The following is a 21,259-nucleotide window of genomic DNA, read 5'->3' as shown; positions in this document are numbered from 1 at the left end:
GATTCAACAGTGGCTGAATGGGAGATGCCAGAGAGTAATGGTGGATGGTTGTTTGTCAGGTTGGAGGCCATTGACTAGTGGGGTGCCACAGGGATCTGTGTTGAGTCCACTGTTGTTTGTCATGTACATCAATGATCTGGATGATGGTGTGGTAAATTGGATTAGTAAGTATGCAGATGATACTAAGATAGGTGGTGTTGTGGATAATGAAGTCGATTTTCAAAGTCTACAGAGAGATTTATGCCAGTTGGAAGAGTGGGCTGAAAGATGGCAGATGGAGTTTAATGCTGATAAGTGTGAGGTGCTACATCTTGGCAGGACAAATCAAAATAGGACGTACATGGTAAATGGTAGGGAATTGAAGAATGCAGGTGAACAGAGGGATCTGGGAATAACTGTGCACAGTTCCCTGAAAGTGGAATCTCATGTAGATAGGGTGGTAAAGAAAGCTTTTGGTGTGCTGGCCTTTATAAATCAGAGCATTGAGTATAGAAGTTGGGATGTAATGTTAAAATTGTACAAGGCATTGGTGAGGCCAATTCTGGAGTATGGTGTACAATTTTGGTTGCCTAATTATAGGAAGGATGTCAACAAAATAGAGCGAGTACAGAGGAGATTTACTAGAATGTTGCCTGGGTTTCAGCAACTAAGTTACAGAGAAAGGTTGAACAAGTTAGGGTTTTATTCTTTGGAGCGCAGAAGGTTAAGGGGGGACTTGATAGGTCTTTAAAATGATGAGAGGGATAGACAGAGTTGGCGTGGATAAGCTTTTCCCACTGAGAGTAGGGAAGATTCAAACAAGGGGACATGACTTGAGAATTAAGGAACAGAAGTTTAGGGGTAACATGAGGGGGAACTTCTTTACTCAGAGAGTGGTGGCTGTGTGGAATGAGCTTCCAGTGAAGGTGGTGGAGGCAGGTTCGTTTTTATCATTTAAAAATAAATTGGATAGTTATATGGACGGGAAAGGAATGGAGGGTTATGGTGTGAGTGCAGGTATATGGGACTAGGGGAGAATACGTGTTCGGCACGGACTAGAAGGGTTGAGATGGACTGTTTCCGTGCTGTAATTGTTATATGGTTATATGGTTATATGTTTGTTCATGTGACAATAATAAACCTGAACCTCAATGAGATATACTCCATTTTCAAAAGTTCTGTCCTAGACTTTTTAAAACCATATCAGCCCTTGTTACTTCGAGCTTCGAGCAAAAACCACCAAGTGGTCCTTCAGTGACTAAACGTTTAGTTCCAAACACTGACCTTCCATTCCACAATTCACTGCACAATACATGTGTAGTTGTAGAAAACACTGGACATCAAACCAAGAAAACCAAGCTTTTTTTCAATCTCTTACTTCGACAGATATGCGATTGTTTTACATATCGTATTTCCGTCCGCACTGCGGCCTAACATTGTGAAGTTGGCGGCCTTTCCTGGAGACCGACGAGAGCTCTAAGCCGCGGCGGGGGTCTGCGGGACTTTAACACCGCGTAGCTTGTGATCCCTTCGCCGGGGATCGAAGCTCTAACCACGGGGCCTGTGGACTTGGTGAAGCCCGTGGTCTCTGGTAAGAAGAGGCCGACGCGGGAGCTCCATGCCGCGGACAGAGTTTTAACCGCCTCGACGCGGAAGTTCCGATCACCCCGACGGGGGCTTCAACAGTCAGCTGCGGCGGCTTTGATCTCCCCGACTGTGGATGGTTCGATTGCCCCAACCGCGGGAGAACAAGAGGAAAAAGATTGAACTTTATTGCCTTCCATCACAGTAAGGAATGTGGAATCCATTGTGGTGGATGTTTATGTTAACTTTTATGTGGTTGTGTGTCTTGTTGCTTTTCACTTAGTATGGCTGCATGGTAACTCAGATTTCACTGTACCTTAATTGGTACATGTGATAATAAACTGACCTTGAAACCTTGAAACACCCAAAAGCCCTCGATCAATCACAACCTGGTTACTGATTCAGCAAATTCTAGTTTATAAATTTAATTTAGTTTAGTTTAGTTTGGAGATACAGAGCGGAAACAGGTCCTTCGGCCCATCGAGTGTGCACCGACCAGCGATCTTCGCACATTATCATTATCCTACACACACTAGGAACAACTTTTTTTGCATTTATACAATGCCAATCAACCTACAAACCTGTAAGTCTTTGGAGTGTGGGAGGAAACCAAAGATGTCAGAGAAAACCCACACAGTCACAGAGAGAATGTACAAACTCCATACAGACAACACCCATAGTCGAGATCAAAATTGGGTCTCTTGTGCTGAAAGTACTGTAAGGCAACAACTCTACTGCTGGGCTCTACGCTATTATATATAACATTTTACCAATTATATATAATCCTCAGTAAAATAATCCCACATTGACAAAAGAGTGTCAGTCACTATTATCAATTTGTCACTATGCAACATTAAAACACATTTGGACAGATATGGATAGGGAAGTTTTGAAATCAGAGGGACAAAAGCAGACAAATGGGACTAGCCCAGAATGCCAACTTGGTCAGCTTGGATAAGATGGACTGCAGGGCTTGTTTCAATGCCGATAGGCCTATGATTCTCTGACTTATAGTCACACCTTCATCACTTAGGCAGTTACTTTGCAAAACAGTCCAGAGGAACTATACCACATGGTATGATCAGAAGCTCCCAGCTCCAGTTACAGTAGAATAGCTGTGGTTCCTTAGCAAGCACTACTCTGCCTGTACATGCCCAGTGCAGCTGTCCCTCAGTAATGAACTGTGCTCACAGCTTGCAAATTGTGTTAAACCTTCACTACTCTAGTGACCAAGAGAAAAAAATTTGATAAACAAAATTCAGCCAACATTTCGCAACATTTTTATGGATCGACTCATGGTGCAATTTCGCAAGGAATTAAGTTTAATTTGCTGCACTATGGAAAACTAAGCACTCTTAATTTTAAACAACACATCCACTGGTAGCCTCTCGAGCTGGGAGACACATTAGTGCAAGAACAGCAATTTAAACATTAATGCTTCACTGCCATTTCATTAAATATGAATTGAAGGCATTTTTATTCAACAATGCACAATGCAGCAGTGGATGAGGTATAAAGAAACAATGCAATAAAAACAGAAATAACAACATGAGTGACTCTACATCAGAATGCGATGATAAAAAATGTAGAAATATAAAGTACAAGGAGCCAACTGAACCCAAAGTGCCCTAGATTCACTGGTTCAATTCTCCTATTTGAATTTGAATTCCATAAAGCAGAAATTGCCCAGAGACATTCTGGAATAAAAGCCTAGCATCTGTAATAGTCCTACACAGCTAAAGTGCTGTCATAAAACTCATGTGGTACATCAGTGCCCCGTAGGGAAGAATATCTGCTATCCGGCCTGCTCTGGAAGTAATTAGTCTATTAATTGCCCTGCAAAATCCCACTCGGTTCCAGTGCAGTTGAGGATACATTACAAATGCAGGTCGTGCCAGGAATGCCCAATTCCCAAAATTTTAGCAAGTGGTGGCAACAGTGAATGTGACGCCTGAGAAGTGGACCCTGTTAAGACCAAAATGGAGATCCAACAGACTACAGATGCTGGAAACCAGAGCACAAAAACAAAGTGGTAGAGGAACTGCAAGTACGGCGTAATCTCTGGTGAAGATGAACTGTCGACCTTTCGGGTCGAGATCCTTCTTCAGACTGAAATAACGTCTCAATCTGAAATATCACATATCCATGTTCTCCGGAGGAGATGCTGCCTGGCCTTCTGAGTTACTCCACAAATGGCCAAAGTGGACTTTGCCCTCACAAATATGGATTTTGAACTCATGTTTCAAGACCATCTAAATAGTTTGTCCACAAACTATCCTTCCACTTTTCCCCTGCTCTGTTATGCTGGAGTTCCACACAGATCTAGACAATAGACAATATACAATGGGTGCAGGAGTAGGCCATTCGGCCCTTCGAGTCAGCACTGCCATTCACTTTGATCATGGCTGATCATCCACAATCAGTACCCCATTCCTGCCTTCTCCCCATATCCCTTGATCTGTGCTGCGACCTCTTTTGTTTGTGATATATCTAGATGACTTGACCACAAATGGATATGGGTTTGTTGGTAAGTTTGCAGAAGGCACCAAAATTAGTGAAGTTGTGGACAGTGAGGGCTGTCAACGCATGCAGCAGGATATAGATCAGCCACAGAATGGGCAAAGAAATGGCAGTTGGAGTTGAATCCGATCAAGTGTGAAGTTTTGCACTTTGGGAGATTAAATGTACATGGAATGTATATGAAGGAACTGCAGATGCTAGTTTAAACCAAAGATAGACACAAAAAGCTGGAGTAACTCAGCGGGACAGGCAGTATCTTTGGAGAGAAGGAATGGGTGATGTTTTGGGTCGAGACCCTTCTTCAGGAATGTATACAGTTACTAGCAAGATCCTGACAGCATTGATGTACACGGGGATATTGGGGTCCAAGTCTATATCTCTCTGAAAGTAGCATCACTAGTTGATAGAGTGGTAAGGATGGCATATGGTATGCTTGCCTTCATTAGTCGGGTCATTGAGTATAAGAGTGAGTTAGTCATGTTGCAGCTTTGTAGAATTTTGATTAGGCCACATTTGGAGTGTTGTGCAAAGTTCTGGTCACCCCATTAAAAGAAGGAGGTGGGGGCTTTGGGAAAGGAGCAGAAGAGGTTTAGCAGAACTCTGACTGAATTAGAGGGTTGAACTGCCTGAACTGTAGGAAGAGGCTGGATAAACCTGAAGAGTTTGTTCTCGAATGTCAGGGATTGAGGGGACCTAATAGAAGTATGTAAAATGATGATAGTCGAAATCGCTTGGGTAGCTTACACAGCGGCATGAACATAGACTTCTCTAACTTCAGATAGCCCTTGCTTTCCCTCTCTATCCCCTCCCCCTTCCCAGTTCTCCCATTAGTCTTACTGTCTCCTACTACATTCTATCTCTGTCCCACCCACTCCCCTGACATCAGTCTGAAGAAGGGTCTCAACCCGAAACGTGACCCATTCCTTCTCTCCAGAGATGTTGCCTGACCTGATGAGTTACTCCAACATTTTGTGTCTACTTTCAATCCAACATCCTTCTTAGTCCAAGTCACGGGACTAGTCAGGAATGAAAAAAATGGTTGATTGTTCAGGTATTACACACAAGAAGCTGAGACATAAATCAGCACCTTCGTACATAATTTCCAACTCCACATTTAAAACGGCAGCAGAATGCGTTGAGGCAGGTATGCAGAAGCTGCTCACTCCAGCGAGGAAATTATTGGTTAGCTGGAGTTATTTGCTAAACCATTCAGGGGAAAGGTTTCTTTTTCTGAAGTAAAAATCTTAAAAAAGGGGTAGGAAATACTGTGGAAATTGAAACTTTGAAATTTGGCCCAATATTTTGGATCTTGCTGGACGTGGATCTAATAATGTTTCAACTGGTGGGAAGTAGGATGTTCCTCATCGAGGGCACAAAATGTCAGGTGTCCCTAGCAGGGATCTGCCTCAGAATCTGCACATGATTTCCACAAGGCTAATGAGGAGGAAGGAACTGGAGAGGGGGAAGAAAAATGAAAAGTGGTTCATGTTCTCTCGTGAACTGGTCGTAAACATTGCAGCGGAGATCTTAATCGTCTTTCCACCCAAAGATTTTGTGCCTGACTCAGTCACAACTTTCCTCGAAGGCTATCCTCCCACTGTAAAGCAAGAGCCACTCACAATATTAGTTAATACCCTGGGTCTAAAAAGTTTTATTGAAGGCCTTTTTCCGACACCACAGATGATTGTCCTTCTCATGATTAGATGCTTTTGGTAACATTGCCAGTCACTCAGTTGTAACCCACTGCAGAGCAGGGCTTTGCAGGGAGAATTATTTCACAAGCTCTTGGTTGTAAATATTATTCTCCACACTGACAGCTCTGCTTGCATATCACAAGTGCATGTAGGTGAGTCATTGGTGTGCTTGTTCCACCGGGAGTACTAATATCGTGACAGGTACGTTTCAAGGGTATCGTATACCAGAAACCAAAGCCAGGGATAGTAATACGATCCACTATATAGACACCATAACCAATCAGCTAAAGTAGTGTCAGCCTCACAGTCAAGAACCTGACGTCTTCCATGACCAACTTCCGGCCCATTCTTCCACATTCCACCTGATCGCAGGCAAAGTAATGGAAAACTCAAAATAAACACAGAGGGCACAAAAAAGGACACCAACGAGAACAGAAATACAGATGAAAGCAGATTCAATAGACCTCAGGTTTCTTTAGTCATGAGTCTGCTGGAGGAGGGAATTGATGCAGGTCCTATCACAATATTGAACAAACATTTAGACGTACATATGTGGGATAGGTTTAGAGAGATATGGGCCAAACACAGGCATATGGGACACGTTGGTCGGTGTGGGCAAATTGGGCGGAAGGGCCTGTTTCCATGCTGTTATACTCTATGACTATAACTTTATGAGTCACAGAGTGGATGATCTTATGGTACAACAAGGTGTGCATTAATAGACAATGTTCCCCTCAAGATACAAGAAATGCACCTCAACTGCATTTTGTTCTCTAACCTAGTGTAATTAACATGATTAACTCAGTACAAATGCTGGACATTTTGACATATTTTGACATATTTCCGTCCCACCCTCGTATTTGTAGACTAAAGAAGTTTCTTCTTTGGGAACAACCACCTGAATGAGGTCCATTTTCATTCTTCAGAGAGTCAGCGAGATCTCAACACTTTCAGATAAGGAGCAAAGGAAGAAGTTGGGAAATAGTAGAACGGAAATCCCTCACAAATATCAAATCGACAGTAAACAGTAATACAATGAAGGGACTCTGTGAACATTTCCCAACCAATGCATTACCAAGCGTTGACCTGGTCTTGTTTCCCTTCCATTTTACAGCTCTTTGTGGCACGATCTTGAGACCAGTATTAAATTCTATGGGATGTGTCCAGCATGTGAACCACAGGCTTGCAATCTAATTAGTTTTTATCTCAAAGAAACTCCCAATAGACAGGTTCTTGAGGTAGTGTGAACAGAAATTGCACTCTCATGCTCAAATAGCTTGAGTTCCCTCATCTCAGGAAAGCTAAAAGATGGTTTGCCTGGAATCAGTTTGCTTGGGTGTGGTAGGAAGGGCTTGTGTTGGGACCATGAAGACTATGCTGTTCATTTCCCATCGGGAACAAGTCTAGAAGGGCTACCTATTTTCTATGTTTTCTATGTTTCTAGAGGTTGGGTGAGGATGGGACTAGGCTCATCCAGAATAACTTCTGCAGATTGAACAACCCATTATGGTGGAGGGATTGTGCCTCCTAACCCAGGAACAAACCTGGAACTGATTCTTGAGCTCAATATACAGTACTTCCATCCCATTAGGATATCAGAACCTGATATGAAACACTAAGATACTCCTGTTCTACGACCATGTTCTGACCCAGACTCGTTACCACAGCCACGTACACTTCCTAAATACTTGCTTATGTCGCCATCTTGTGCCACGAGTTACTCCAGCAGTTTGTGTCTTTTTTTGTAAACCAACATCAACAGCTTCTCGTTTAACCATTTTACTGCTCCACTGCAAAGTCTCCTACTTTGGTCTCCTACAAGGTATGCCTACTTAGAAGATGTTCTCCTCCTCTCTATGACAGGGGTTTGCGAGACACTCTCTCACTGCCCACCCTCTGTGATTCCTGCTGTTCTCCCATTCTAAGACCATGTTCTGACCCAGCTTGCTACCACGGCTACATGCGTTTCCTCAACCCTTCCCTGGGGTGCCGTCTTGTGCCACGAGTTACTCCAGCACTTTGTATCTTGTTTGTAAACCACCATCTGCAGTTCCTTCTTTCTACATTCTATCAGAGCCGCTGTCTGTTCTTGCTCCACCGCCCCTGCCCTTCTCAAACTCAGGTGGTGGCAAAACGAAGCAGGTGCTAACTACTCAACTATGGTGACTGAGTAAAGCCAGCTGCTATTGGTCTGCATACCACTGAACTTAACAGCAGATCCGCAGAAAGAGCCCTCAAACAGTTGCCAAGTGTGATGTGGCACTTGACACTGTCCAATGCTACTTCTTCTCTTCAGGGCGAGTTCTGCTGCGATTAGCTTGCACCACACCCTGAACCAAGATAAAATCTACCATCCTCAGCCCTTTTGCAGTCGAGCTAAAATACCATGTTTAAAATTCAATGCCTGATTTGTGTTATCGACCTGTTAAATAAGATAGGCTGTGGGCCGAGGAGCTTTTTCGTTCAGGTTCGTGACCCAGCTCACGGAACTACCTGAATTTTTAACATATTGTGTAAAAATATTATATAAATCATACCCGAAACTCACCAAGACCAAAACCTGCACATTTTTAAGCAATATGAGAAAAACTTCAAATTTGCTAATTGCCCAATCAATGCACGTTTGACATTGAGGTCGGACACAAATTGACCAATCCCGCGCTTTGTTTTAAGGTCGCTAGGCAGCGAGGATCCTGGGATCATGGTCAGTCAGTCGGTCGGTGAATCGGACAGCTTTCAAATGCATTAAGGGAGCATAATATCCAATTTGGATTCAATAGACCGCAGATTTCTTTATCCACGAGTCTCAGAATGGGTGATCTTATCGAACACGGTTTGCATTAAAAGACAACAACCCCTTCAAGTTCATAACAAAGCTTGCACAATGTTAAAGATAACATGAATGCACCTTGACTGCATTTTGATCTCTGACCTAGTGTAATTAATATAATTAACTCAGAACAGTATAATACAACTCAGTTAATAGCATTAACTTATCATGAACTCTTGCATCATATCCAATGAAACATTCCTTGTGTAGCAGAGTTGAGGGAGCCAGTTTGCATACACCAAGTTCTCATGAACAACCTGATAAAATAAGTTCGGGGTATTAGCTGAGGAATACAAATGACAAGGTACTTCCCTGCTATACTTTAGTTTAACTATACTATACTATAGTTAGTTTGTGCTAACTTTGGGAATCCAGTATCTATTTAAATAATGAAGCATACAAAAGAGAGGAGACTCTTCATGAAGATTGGCTTATTGTTTGCCATGGACAGAAAAAAGCAGGTAACATTTCTTAAAACGTAAAACTGATGCATAGCATTTCAATGTGGATTACATAGTTGAGGTCTTGCAAATGGTACCAAAAATCGAATCACAAAGATAAGGTGAAAGGAAGTGAACATCAAAACACCAACCCCTGAAGGGAAATTTCACAAGGAAAACAATGTTTTTCCAAAATATGGTCTATTTGTACTTGGTCAATTTTCTCAGTGTTAAGGTTGTCCCAAATTCGAGATTTCCCTTAACAGCTGCGTGCTACCACTATCAGCAGAGTACTCCAGAGTCCATCCCATTATCAAACAAAGGTGAACTTACAGAGTCACTTTCATCTCTTATCTGTAGTAACTCTCAAAACAAAAGTCAAAGTCAATTTTATTCGTCACATACACCCGAAGGTGCAGTGAAATGAATTTTACTTACAGCAAAAGTAATGTTTTATTATTTCCAGCACCTTTAGCCTTTGTGTCCTTACTTCTCACCCTCCAGCAGCTGTCTCCATCTTCACCCTCCTCGCCCTCCATGTGGCCTTTCTTTCCCCTTGTCTGCTTCCATCTATCATCCCCCTGTCTCTGCCTCCTAACTCTACCCCTTCCCTTATGCTTCCATCTGCCTATCATTCCTCTCCACTCCTCGACCTACCTACCACCTCCCAATCGTCCTCACCCCTCCCACTCTGCTCTTTATACCGACTATCTCCCTTCCCCACTCCTGGTCCTGATGGAAGTTTCCAACCTCAAATGTCGACAGTTCTTTCCCCCTACCCCATCTGCCCCAACAGTCACTGCTCGACCCACTGGGTTTGTCCAGCAGATTGGGGGGTTTTTCACAGCAAAAGTGAGCTTTATTAAGAAGTGCAGTCCCCGTGTAATTTAAGAATCGAAGCAGCTAAATTATGCAGAGCAAGACTGAAATATTGACATGGTTACTGCCAGATAGTCTATTTGAGACGTGATTGAAAGCTAAACAATGTTGAGAATGGCAGAAAGTGCTCTGTTGCTCTCCTTCAAACTGGTGCCTGGATTCTTTCAGATCAACCTGAAAGGGAGGATCTTGGGTTAACAACTCACCCAAAAGGCATTCAGAATGGTCAGCTACCGATTTCACAAGTATGTTCTATCCACAGTGCCAATCGAAATTCTACTGCTGACTTATTATTTTCTAACAATAGGCATTTATGTCACCTCCTAGATGCCTCAGAGAGCACGTTCATCGTTAGCTGTTAATACGACTCCAATGCTTAACAGTTATTAGTATAGTGCTTAGGCAAATAAACAAGCTCATGTGCAAAAGCACACACCTAGAACCTGCAAACATGACACGCCTGCAACTGTTTGCATACGGACAGTGGAAAGATTGTCATGTACTAATACCAGTTATCATGCTGTCAGCCAGTTTCCAGGGGTACCTGCAGTACTGAGTGCTGCTCTACATCGCTGAGCTGTGCTTATTGCATGAGGAAATAAAAGAAATGCAAAGCTTTTCCCATTAAATAACTACATCTGTCTTTGCTGGTGGAAGCCACCCAACGTCTTTTGGAGATACTGTCACAGTGTCTGTGCCAGCCCTTTTTTAAATGTTTTTTTGTTATACTAATACTTTTATTCAAAAAATAAAAATAAACATACGGAGGTTTAACACAATCAAAGGCTGACAGTTTACAAACAAACGATCATCAAATTTATATATCGCCAACTTTATCAACAAAACACTCGACCTCCCACGGAGACCAGCGCTCACGGAAGGCCCCCAAAGTCCCCGTGGACACCGTATATTCCCTCTCCAGAGACACGCGGGCACGTACGTAGGCCCGGAAAAGGGGCAGGCTGTCAACCCCGGTGCGGCCATCGACTGCCCGCTGCCTGGACCCGCGAATGGCCGTCTAGGCCAGGCCCAGGAGCAGACGGACAGGGAGATCCCCGCCTCCTTCCCAACCTTCTCCCTTCTGTACCGGGTGCCCAAATATCAGGAGTGTGGGGCTAAAATGTAGCCAAAACTTGAGGAACAGCCCCTTCAGAGTCGAACAGGGGCTCCAACCTCTCACATTGCATGTACATATAGAACACGGTCTGTTCCTCACCGCAGAAGTGACAGGCGGCTGGTGAGTCCGTGAACCGGCTCAAGTATCTGTTACAGGCCGCCGCAGCCATGTGCAACACACTCCGCCCCAGGTCCCCAATGTAAAGGGGGAGCACGCCCCTATAAAGAGACCTCCACTGGGGACCATTCTCGCCATCAGGTGATAACACGGACCGCCAGACCATGTCGGGATGGAAGACGAGGGCGAGGGCGTGTAGGGAGTGCCGGCGCAGCCTGTACAGTACACGTCTCTTAACGTCACGGAACGGCACACTGGGCATCTCAGAAAGGCAGCTCATGTTGCGTGGGGCTGGCTCTCGGGAAGGGTCCCGGGCCATAGGTCCTATGAGCAATTCCGACGGAGTGGGGGTAAGCTCAGCAGGAATCGCTCCACGCACACGCGTCTTGATACCCTCCGTGACAGGGTGAGGACCGTCCACCCTCGCAGCCACAACATCCCCCTCCCCCTGAGGAGCAGCGCCCTGGCTGAAGGTGACCAGGTTCCTGGCTTTAAGTATATCTCGATAATAGCCAGGCAACTCCCACCTAGCGTGTCGACTAAAGCCCGCTACCGGGAGCTGTGTGCCCTCCTGGAGGCAGCGACCCTGGCAGTAAATGTACGTCGCCAGCGCATGCCATCTTGGGGGACACTCGGAATCCATATACCTCTGCAGGGTCCTGAGACGGAGAGCCGCCACTTGGGTATAGACGCGAACCAGCGCCTGACCGCCCTCCTCCAACAGGAGACTCAGAACCCCAGCAGATACCCAATGATTCTTCTCCCCCCTAGAAGAAGTTCACCAACCTCCTCTGGATCATGGTGACAAATAAAGAGGTTGGGACCAGGTGACAACATAGAAGCCACCAGCTGGTTTATGACAAATGCTCTCCCTGGGAGTGGGAGGCTAGGTCGCTGCCAAGCTGTTTAGAACAGCCTTGGAAATAACAGAGAAATGTAGAAACAAAGAACGGCGGGTGCTGGTTTGTACCAAAGATGGACACAAAATGCTGGAGTAACTCAGTGGGTCAGGCAGCATCTCTGAAGAAAAGAGATGTGTGATGTTTAGGGTCGGGACCCCTTTGCCCCTTATTATCTTTAAAAAAGAATAGACTCTGACGTCTGAAAGTGGCGGTGGTTGGCCAACTCGGATGTTTTTATCTTCACAGATAATACTCACTTCTTCCATAATCCCCAAAACAGCATAGATATTCATGCAATTAAAGTGAGATTTGGTTTGTCCAGTCAGTCATTAGAAAGCAATAGTCCTGTTTATTATTAATCCTCATCCCCTCCCATTCATCTTGCAGTGTGGTCCCAAGTTACAGTCTTGCTAGTCATTCTTCACTCACACAGGTTTTGACAATATCATGCAAGTATGATCAGCCACATTGCTGCCAAGCTTTTCCTAACGCTCTGTGAGAAAGCAGAGAATATAACTCCATCGCTGCACCACTAATAATGACCGGCACTGGAGCAAAGCTTTCCAGCAAGAATCTCATGAGGAATGCTTCTCATGTGTCCATTTGCCCTCTTGCTCGCTCACTCAGTTAGTCACACACTGAGACCCAATATACAGTACAAGATGATGTCCACTAATGTCCCTCTGCAAGCATGGTATCAATCCAGACCCATCGTCTGATGTACCAAGAAAAAGCCAGTAGGGAGGGCACTCTGGCTCGTAGCACAAGCAAATGTTGCTCTCCAGGGTGGTCCTTGCCTCAGGGTTCACTGCGCTCCCCAGAGTTACAGATGCAGCAAAACCATTGTACAGTCCTAATAAACTTGGGAGGAGGAAGTTGGCTAACATCAAAACAACCTGGGAGGTTCATTAAAACCACTGAATGCCACCCAGACTCACGATGGGCTGGTCTCAGCATCAATTGACAGCCAGCAGAGGCACCCTGCTGGGGGATTAACACAGACATGAACACTCAATACAAGTGGGGGTGGGTGGATGACTTCCATTGTGCCACATCTAAGACTCTGTGATTTGTTTACCCAAATTATGTGCAAACCACACACTCCTCCAGCAGACAACGAGTGTGGAGGTGGAGGAGAGGGTACAATATAGACACAAGGAACTGCAGATGCTAGTTTACAAAAAAACGACAAACTGCTGGAGTAACTCAGCGGGGCAGGCAGCTTTTCTGGAGAGAAGGAATAGGTGGCGTTTCAGGACGAGACCCTACTTCAGGCCTTTATAGAACATGGATTGGTGAGTTTTGGTTCAGGAGCCACCTTCAGAGCATGCCATCTCTTTAATTCGTCCATTGTTTAATATAATTGAAAACAGCTTTTCCAAGGACAATGCAAACCTGTCCTGCTACAGCACTCACAAGTTCCGTTCACCAGTTAGAATCCAATTTCGATCACACCTTCTCCCACATTTCTCAAACAACTGCCTGCTGAGTTCCAGACACATTGGGATCTCGGTCTCACCCTGAGGTGGCCAGACCACAATCTGATGAAGGCTCTCTCCACCAACTATCTTCCATCTACTTCATCAGTCCAAAGGGTGCCCACCCAAATAATGCTGTCCAGTTCCCTCTGCAGACGCTGCCCAACCCACCGAGTTCCTCTAGCAGCTTGTTTTTGTATGCTCCAATTTCCAGCATACTCGGCGTGTTGAACAGCATCTGTGGAGGGAATGGACAGTCGACTTCTCCGACCGTCTCTCCTCCAGAGGATTTCTCCTCTGCCCTAGTTCCGATGAGAGGCCCCGACAGAAAAACACTGGCTGGTAAATTTGAGTGATCTGGGACACGCCAAAGTCACCGCCAATCATGACATCTATTACTTCTACTACCTGATCTGATATCTATTTCTAAGCCACTGACTCCCATAGCTATCTCAACTACACTTCTTCCCACCCTGCTTCCTGGAATATCCCTATCTCCCAATTCCTTCATCTATGCCGCATCTGTGCCCAGGGTGAGGTTTTCCATAACAGGTCATCAGAGATGTCCTCACTAGGGTCTCCTCAATATCCCGCAGCTCCGCTCTTGCTCCCCCTCCCCCATTTGTAACAAGGACAGAGTCCCTCTTGTCCTCACCTTCCACCCCATCAGCCGCCTCATACAGCATATAATCCTCCGACATTTTGGCCACCTCCAACGGGATCCCACTACTGGCCACATCTTCCCATCTCCACTCCTCTCTGCTTTCCGCAGAGACCATTCCCTCCTCAACTCATCCCTCCCCACCCAAACTACCCCCTCCCCAGGTACTTTCCCCTGCAACCGCAGAAAATGCAACACCTGTCCTTTTACCTCCCCCCTCGACTCCATCCAAGGACACCGATAATCTTTTCAGGTGAGGCAGAGGTTCACTTGCACCTCCTCCAACCTGAGGCCCAGCGCAAATTGGAGGAACAGCATCTCATAATTCGCTTGGGCAGCTTACACCCCAGCGGTATGTACATTGACCTCTCTAACTTCAAATAGCCCTTGCTTTCTCTCTCTCTCTCCATCCCTTCCCTCCCTAGTTCTCCCACCAGTCTTACTGTCTCCGACTACATTCTATCTCTGTCCCGCCCACTCCCTTGACATCAGTCTGAAGAAGGGTCTCGACCCGAAACGTCACCCATTCCTTCTCTCCAGACATGCTGCCTGTCCAGCTGAGTTACTCCAGCATTTTGTGTCTATCGTCGCCAATCAATGCTGAATGACACAGCTTTCTTTCCCCCGCTGTTTCAACTGGGGTGAGGCCGTCATATCGTACTAGGCATCTCAGCCGGCTGTTGAAAGCCAGCGGATTACTCCACGCTCCGACTGGGACCCGGCGGGGACGCCCGCGACACAAACCCATCCGACCGCCTGTTCAAAAGAGACCCGCGGGGCAGTTGGGACTGGGAGACGCTGAGAGCTGACCCGCACACGGGGGAAAGCTGCCCAGACTATCAAGGGTTAAAACAAATGCAACGTTAACCCCTGGTGTAAGCAGGAACCGCAGATGCTGGTTTAAACCGAAGATAGACACAAAAAAGCTGGAGTAACTCAGGCACTATTGTTCACTCTCTCAAGTGCAAACTGAACGCCCTCTCACCGCACAGCGCACTCTTCAACTTCATACTCGCACATTCCGGAACCGCTGCCAAAACTGTGCGTTTGATCCCGGATCTGCGCCGATTTCGGGCAGGGTGGAGAGGCGACTATAGTCTGCCGTGCGGGCGAGGCACACACGCGATCCGGGATGCACAGTGGCCCCGATACCCAGCCCATGTGTGGGGATGTGTCTGTACATATACTTGTGCCTCAATGTCTGTGTACACCAAATGCGTGTACGCACTTCCATCTGTGTGTGTCTGTGGCTGGGTGTATGTCTGTCCCTGTATGTCGATCTGACTTCGTTTGTGTGGACGTGTGTGAATGTCTGTGTATGGATGTGTGTGTGTGTGTGTGTTTGGTGTGTATGGGTATGTGTGTGTGTGTATGTCGGACTTGTGTGTAGATCTGCTTGTGCGTGTGAGTCTGTGTAAAGGGTGTGTGTATGCGTGTGTATGTTTGACACTGTCCCTAAGTGTGGGACTGTCTGTGTGTGTGTGTGTATATGTATATGTGTGTGTGTGTGTGTGTGTGTGTGTGTGTGTATGTGTGTGTGTGTATGTATGTGTGTGTATGTGCGCGCCCATGTTTAGGTATGTGCGTTTCTCAGTAACTCGGACCGCGATGTATAGTTAACTCAGTTTCCTTCTTACCGCTGAAGAAACTCTTGGCTTTCAAGTAGCCGACGATGAGACGCAGCACGGAGAGCTTGTCGAGCCGGGCGCGGATATCGTCGCCGAAGGGCAGCAGGTTGGTCAGTTTGTCCAACTCGCAGTTCAAACGGTCCCGGTGCCTTTTGGACGGATTGGACTTCACGCTGTCGACGGGAGACGGCTTGGGGCTAACGATTTCAAGAGGAGAAAGAGAATCAGACTTTACCAGAACTGCCAGCACTGTTTGGAAACCCTCCCTTTCTCCCGGCAAGGCTCTTGCCTCTCCTCCTTACCTCTTTTGCACGGGTTTCTTCCTCTTTTTCACGGCGTAAATCCCCCCGCGGCTCAACATATTGTCGGCGATTATATCCACGGGGAATAAACCACAGGGAGGTAAATCCACGGTGCGAGGGCGCCTCTGGGCCACGTTCCCGGACTGGGAGAGACGGTGCTTTCCAGACTCACAGCGCCGCCCTACTAATCCGTGCTCGGTCGCAGAGCCCAGATCTCAGCTCTCAAGACGTCGTGTTACCGCTGGAACTTAGACGCTCCGGCAATGAGTTCTGCCAATGTCCCCCTCCCACTGCTACCAGGATCTTTGACCAGGACTTTTCCCTGTCTATCGCGCTGTGTGTGTTTGTGAGTGTGCGCCTCTCTGCTTTCCCTCTTGCCTCTGTCTGGGCTGGGCTACGTACAACCCGCTTCACATCATTGGCTCCTGCCTGCTACACATTCCCGGAAAAGCAGCGGCGGGGGGGGTGGCTGTGCACGGAGGTGCCGCACTTGGAACAGTGGTTGAAGGAGGGGGAGGCGGGGGAGGCGGCGGCAGTAGAATGCACTCAAATGACACAGACGCTAACCCTTCAACTCACAACTTAGGCATTTTATTTACCCCTTTTTTTGTTGTTCGTCCTGAGATGTTGTGCTTGTGTTCGGATTCCCTGTGCGATTACCTCAGCGGTGAGTCACAGAAACTGCAGAGGTAAAAGTACCTGACCGGGAAGATGCAGTGTTCCACAGGACGGCAAACGCAATGTCAAGGCCAAGTCAGTAGATATTTTTAAGGCAGAGATAGATAGATTATTGATTGCGGGAGTCAACGGTTATGGGGAGAAGGCAAGAGAATGGGGTTAGGAGGGAGAGATAGATCAGCCACGATTGGATGTCGGAGTAGACTTGATGGGCCGAATGGCCCAATTCCGCTCCTATCGGTTACGACCTTGTTACGAGACCACCGAGTGCATGCAAGAGTTCTATTAATATAGAGTTCCCCAAAAAACATAATTATACCCGGCACCCTTGCCACTCATGTGCCCCCCTCTGGGGTGTTTTCCCTTCCCTGATTTGAGGGGCGTCTCCACCCCACCTTGCCACCCAATGTCCAAGATGGAAGACTGTCCTTCACTGCCGGATTACTTGAATATGGAACCTACAAGACTCTGGGTCACTGTAGCTCTTCTGCAGTTCCTCTCGATCGAGGGCAACGTGCTCCGATGGAGCCACCAGAGACTGCAGATGCAGTAATCTTGAGTTCAGAAAATAAAAACTGCTGAAGGAACTCAGCGGGCCAGGCAGCATATTTGGGAAAATAGATAGACCTTCTTCAGACAGATGAAGTACAGAGAAGAAAGGATAGAAAGAGGTAAGGGGGAGGCGTGGGTCAACAGCTGGCAAATGACGGTGGATTCGAGTGAGGAGGGGCTGGTTGAGAGATGAGTCAGGTGAGTGGAGATAGTCACCAAGGAAGGAGGTGATAAGGGTACAGATTGTGGAATCTGATCAGGAAGCAAGATGTTTAAGAAAGAACTGCAGATGCTGGAAAAATCGAAGGTAGACAAAAATGCTGGAGAAGCTCAGCGGGCAAGGCAGCATCTATGGAGCGAAGGAATAGGTGACGTTTCGGGTCGAAACCCTTCTTCAGACGAAGGGTCTCGACCCGAAACGTCACCTATCCATTCGCTCCACAGATGCTGCCTCACCCGTTGAGTTTCTCCGGCATTTTTGTTTACCTAGGAAGCAAGATGTGGTGTGCACTGTGGAACCAGAGGGAGGAATGGTATGTGGAAGGGAACGGGGTGATGGGGTGGCCAGGGGATTTGGGGACCCAGAGGAGAATGGGGTGGGAGATAAGCAAACGGAGGAGGGGAAATGAACTGAATGACAGAGGTGGGCTGGGGATGAGAGAAGCAGAGGTGGGGTGGCAGGGTTACCCAAAACTGGAGAATTCAACATCAATGATGTTGGGTTGTAGCTACCCAGATGGGATATGAGGTGTTTTGTTCCAGTTTGCATGTGATCTCACTCTGGCCATGGAGGAGGCTGAGGATAGGCAGGTTGGTCAGGGAATAGTACTAGGGAGTTAAAATGGTTGGCAATGAGGAGCTCCGTCAGACCCTGGCAGACGGAGCACAAATATTCGGCGAAGTGGTTGCCTAGTCTATACTTGATCTCTCTGATGTTCTGATGCTGCCTGACCTGCTGAGCTTTTCCATCAGTTTTCCAAAACACTTGGTAATATATTCAGCTAAATCACTGAATATATTTAAAACAAAAGTACTTACATTTCCAGTCACAAAATGCCTCAGATATATAGAAAGAGCAGGAGCATGCTATTGAGGGAGAGGATAGAAACATAGAAAAATAGGTGCAGGAGTAGGCCATCGAACCTTCGAGCCAGCACCGCCATTCAATATGCTCATGGCTGATCATCTAAAATCAGTACCCCGTTCCTGCTTTTTCCCCATATCCCCTGATCCCTTTAGCCCAAATAGATAACTCTAACTCATCCAGTGAATTGGCCTTTAATGTCTTCTGTGGCAGAGAATTCCACAGATTTACAACTCTCTGGGTGAAAACAAATTCCTCATCTCAATTCTAAATGGCCCACCCCTTGTTCTTAAACTGTGACCCCTGGTTTGAGACTTTCCCAACATCGGAAACATTTTTCCTGCATCTAACCTGTACAACCCCTTAAGAATTTTACATGTTTCTATAAGATCACCTCTCATCCTTCTAAATTCCAGTGAATACAAACCCAGTCGACCCATTCTTTCATCATATGTTAATCATGCCAGCCCGGGAATTAACGTGGTGAACCTATGCTGCACTCCCTCAATAGAATAGTGTTCTTCCTCAAATTAGGAGACCAAAATCACCAGGGCCCTGTATAACTGCTGTAGGACCTCCTTGCTTCTACACTCAAATCCTCTCGCAATGAAGCCAACATGCCATTAGCTTTCTTCACTGCCTGCTGCATCTGCATGTTTACTTTCAGTGACTGATTTACAAGCACACCCAGGTCTGGTTGCACCTCCACTTTTCCAATCTGACACCATTCAGATAATAATCTGCTTTCCTGTTCTTGCCACCAAGTGGATAACCTCATATTATCCACATTATACTGCATCTGCCATGCATCTGCCCACTCACCCAACCTATCCAAGTCATCCTGCAGCTTTATAGCATCCTCATCGCAGCCCACAGTGCCACCCAGCTTTGTGTCATCCACAAACTTGGATTGAACTGAATGGCAGACCAGATCTGATGGGCCAAATGGCCACCCCTGCTATTTTCTATCTCTCTGCAGCAACAAAGAAGGGGACTATGGTGGCTCCTGTCTTCAGGATTCATCATCCCCAGTCCTTGCCCTGTTCCATCTTGTATTTACTTCACAATGCCTCAGGACATTCCAAATCAGCCACAGGCATTTGAGAATTCAGCAGCCAATGTACTGCTAAGTCTGCTAGAGAAATATCTTCCACGATGCCAAACAGAACCCACTTGCTCTTCTCTGGAATGTGGGTTTGGAACTAAGGATTTGCAAGTGAATATTTTAAATCTGACGCATTGTCACAGCAGTCAACAATAGTATTCAATGAACACAGAGGTGAAAGATGCTCAGGAATGATCTTGGACAGCAGTGACATGCTTGTATTTCCAACCCTTCAGTTACTCCATGTTTAGACTTAAATGAATGCTGCTTTTGGTGTCTCAGGTTTGTAATAACATGAACCATTTTATTAACTTAGCAGCAAAAATGTGGACTCCTTTGAGGAAACAAAACAACAACAAAATATCCTTTTCTGCAGTGGTTTCAGATATATTGGGCTTGATTTTCTTCTTCTTTCCTTCTTCTGATATGAAGTTCATTGATTTACACCAAAGCACTAGTTGGCTTCCTGCACCGTCCAAATCAATCTAGCCAATAAGTGTCAGTAGACAAATGAGGACAAAAGAGACAGAGGTCCTGGAATCTGGAACGAAATGCTTGGTTACACCAATGTAGAGGAGACCACATCATGAACATGAAATGCAATTGATCAGATAGGAGAGGGTACAGGCAAGTAGGGTGGGAGAGGGTTGAGAGAGGGGGGAAAGTGTGGGAGGTGAGGAGTGAGAGGGGGGGGGAAGGGGGAATAGAGGGGAGAGGAGGGGGGGAAGTAGTGAGTGGGGAATAGAGGGAGAGGAGGGCAGTGGGGGAGGTGAGGAGGGATATTGGGGGGGATAGGGGAGGTGAGGAGTGGGAGAGGTGGGGGGATAGGGAGGGGAGGAGGGAGGGATAGGAGGGGGTAGGGAGGAGAGAGGAGTTATGGAGGGAGGGAGGGAGGGAGTGATTGACTGAGGGTAGGGGAAAGGACAGGGAGGGAGAAGTGAGGGAGGGATTGGAGGAGGAGAGGGGAAAGAAGAGGAGTGGGATAGAGTGCTGGGGGATGAGGGGAAATGAGCCGCACCTGCGCAGTTGGGGGCTATGGATGATTGGTGGAATATTGCATTGGGGGAACAGATTGCATTGAGGGACCAGGCCTCCCGTGTGACGGGGACCTAACCAGTCCCACTTAGTCTAGTACATAACTAAAACTCTGATCTTGTGCTCTTCCGGTTTGTGTGGTGTTTCTATTTGCGCAAAAACGGTACGTGATAGGGCTACGGTTGTTCACCACCTTATGCGCCATTCCCCTGTGCTGCAAGTGCAAAATGTTTTGTTCTGATCGATGGTATATTTTAAAAGTTATTAAGGTTTAAACATCTTAAAAACCGCGCATGCACAGATTGGTCTCATCTCCTGTTAGTCAACGCCGCGTAGATTGGTCTCCTCTCCTGGAGTTGCTTACTATTTGTGTGATTAGAGGTGGAAATATTCAGACCCATTTTTATATATTGTCACATATATAAAATATATATATATGTTTTATATATTACATGGTGGACATGCAGTAAATTATTTTATTTCCCTCTCCCCTTTTCCCCATAATCACTCATAAAACTATTGACAAACAGTGGAGTTGTGAACTTGCCTCACTAATCATTAATGCATTTTACTTAGGAGCCAGGTGATGAAGGAAAGGAAGAAAGGTTTTGGAGGATAGGGATTAAAAACAATGGTGGTTGCACAGACTGACCAACTTGTATCTGCCCCCTATA

At 46.3% G+C, this 21,259-nt stretch overlaps 1 protein-coding gene across 2 annotated transcripts in view; it reads right to left on the bottom strand.

Annotated features, from left to right (window-relative positions):
• Positions 1 to 16,536, bottom strand: part of ahr2 (aryl hydrocarbon receptor 2) — a 132,422-nt gene extending 115,886 nt beyond the window's left edge. Inside the window, exons 1-2 of one of the 2 annotated variants that reach the window (XM_055638517.1) lie at positions 16,132 to 16,536; positions 15,839 to 16,026 (exon numbers count right to left, since the gene is read on the bottom strand). In XM_055638517.1, the coding sequence (XP_055494492.1) occupies positions 15,839 to 16,026; positions 16,132 to 16,190 (247 nt within the window). In that variant the 5' untranslated portion in view covers positions 16,191 to 16,536. The remainder of the gene's footprint in view (positions 1 to 15,838; positions 16,027 to 16,131) is intronic. The other variant, XM_055638516.1, reaches the window with a different exon arrangement.
• Positions 16,537 to 21,259: the final 4,723 nt, after the last annotated feature.

Source organism: Leucoraja erinacea, chromosome 7 (assembly GCF_028641065.1).
Source record: "Leucoraja erinacea ecotype New England chromosome 7, Leri_hhj_1, whole genome shotgun sequence".
In the NCBI taxonomy this organism is placed as follows: domain Eukaryota; kingdom Metazoa; phylum Chordata; class Chondrichthyes; order Rajiformes; family Rajidae; genus Leucoraja; species Leucoraja erinaceus.
This window is presented reverse-complemented; position numbering and strand designations above follow the sequence as displayed.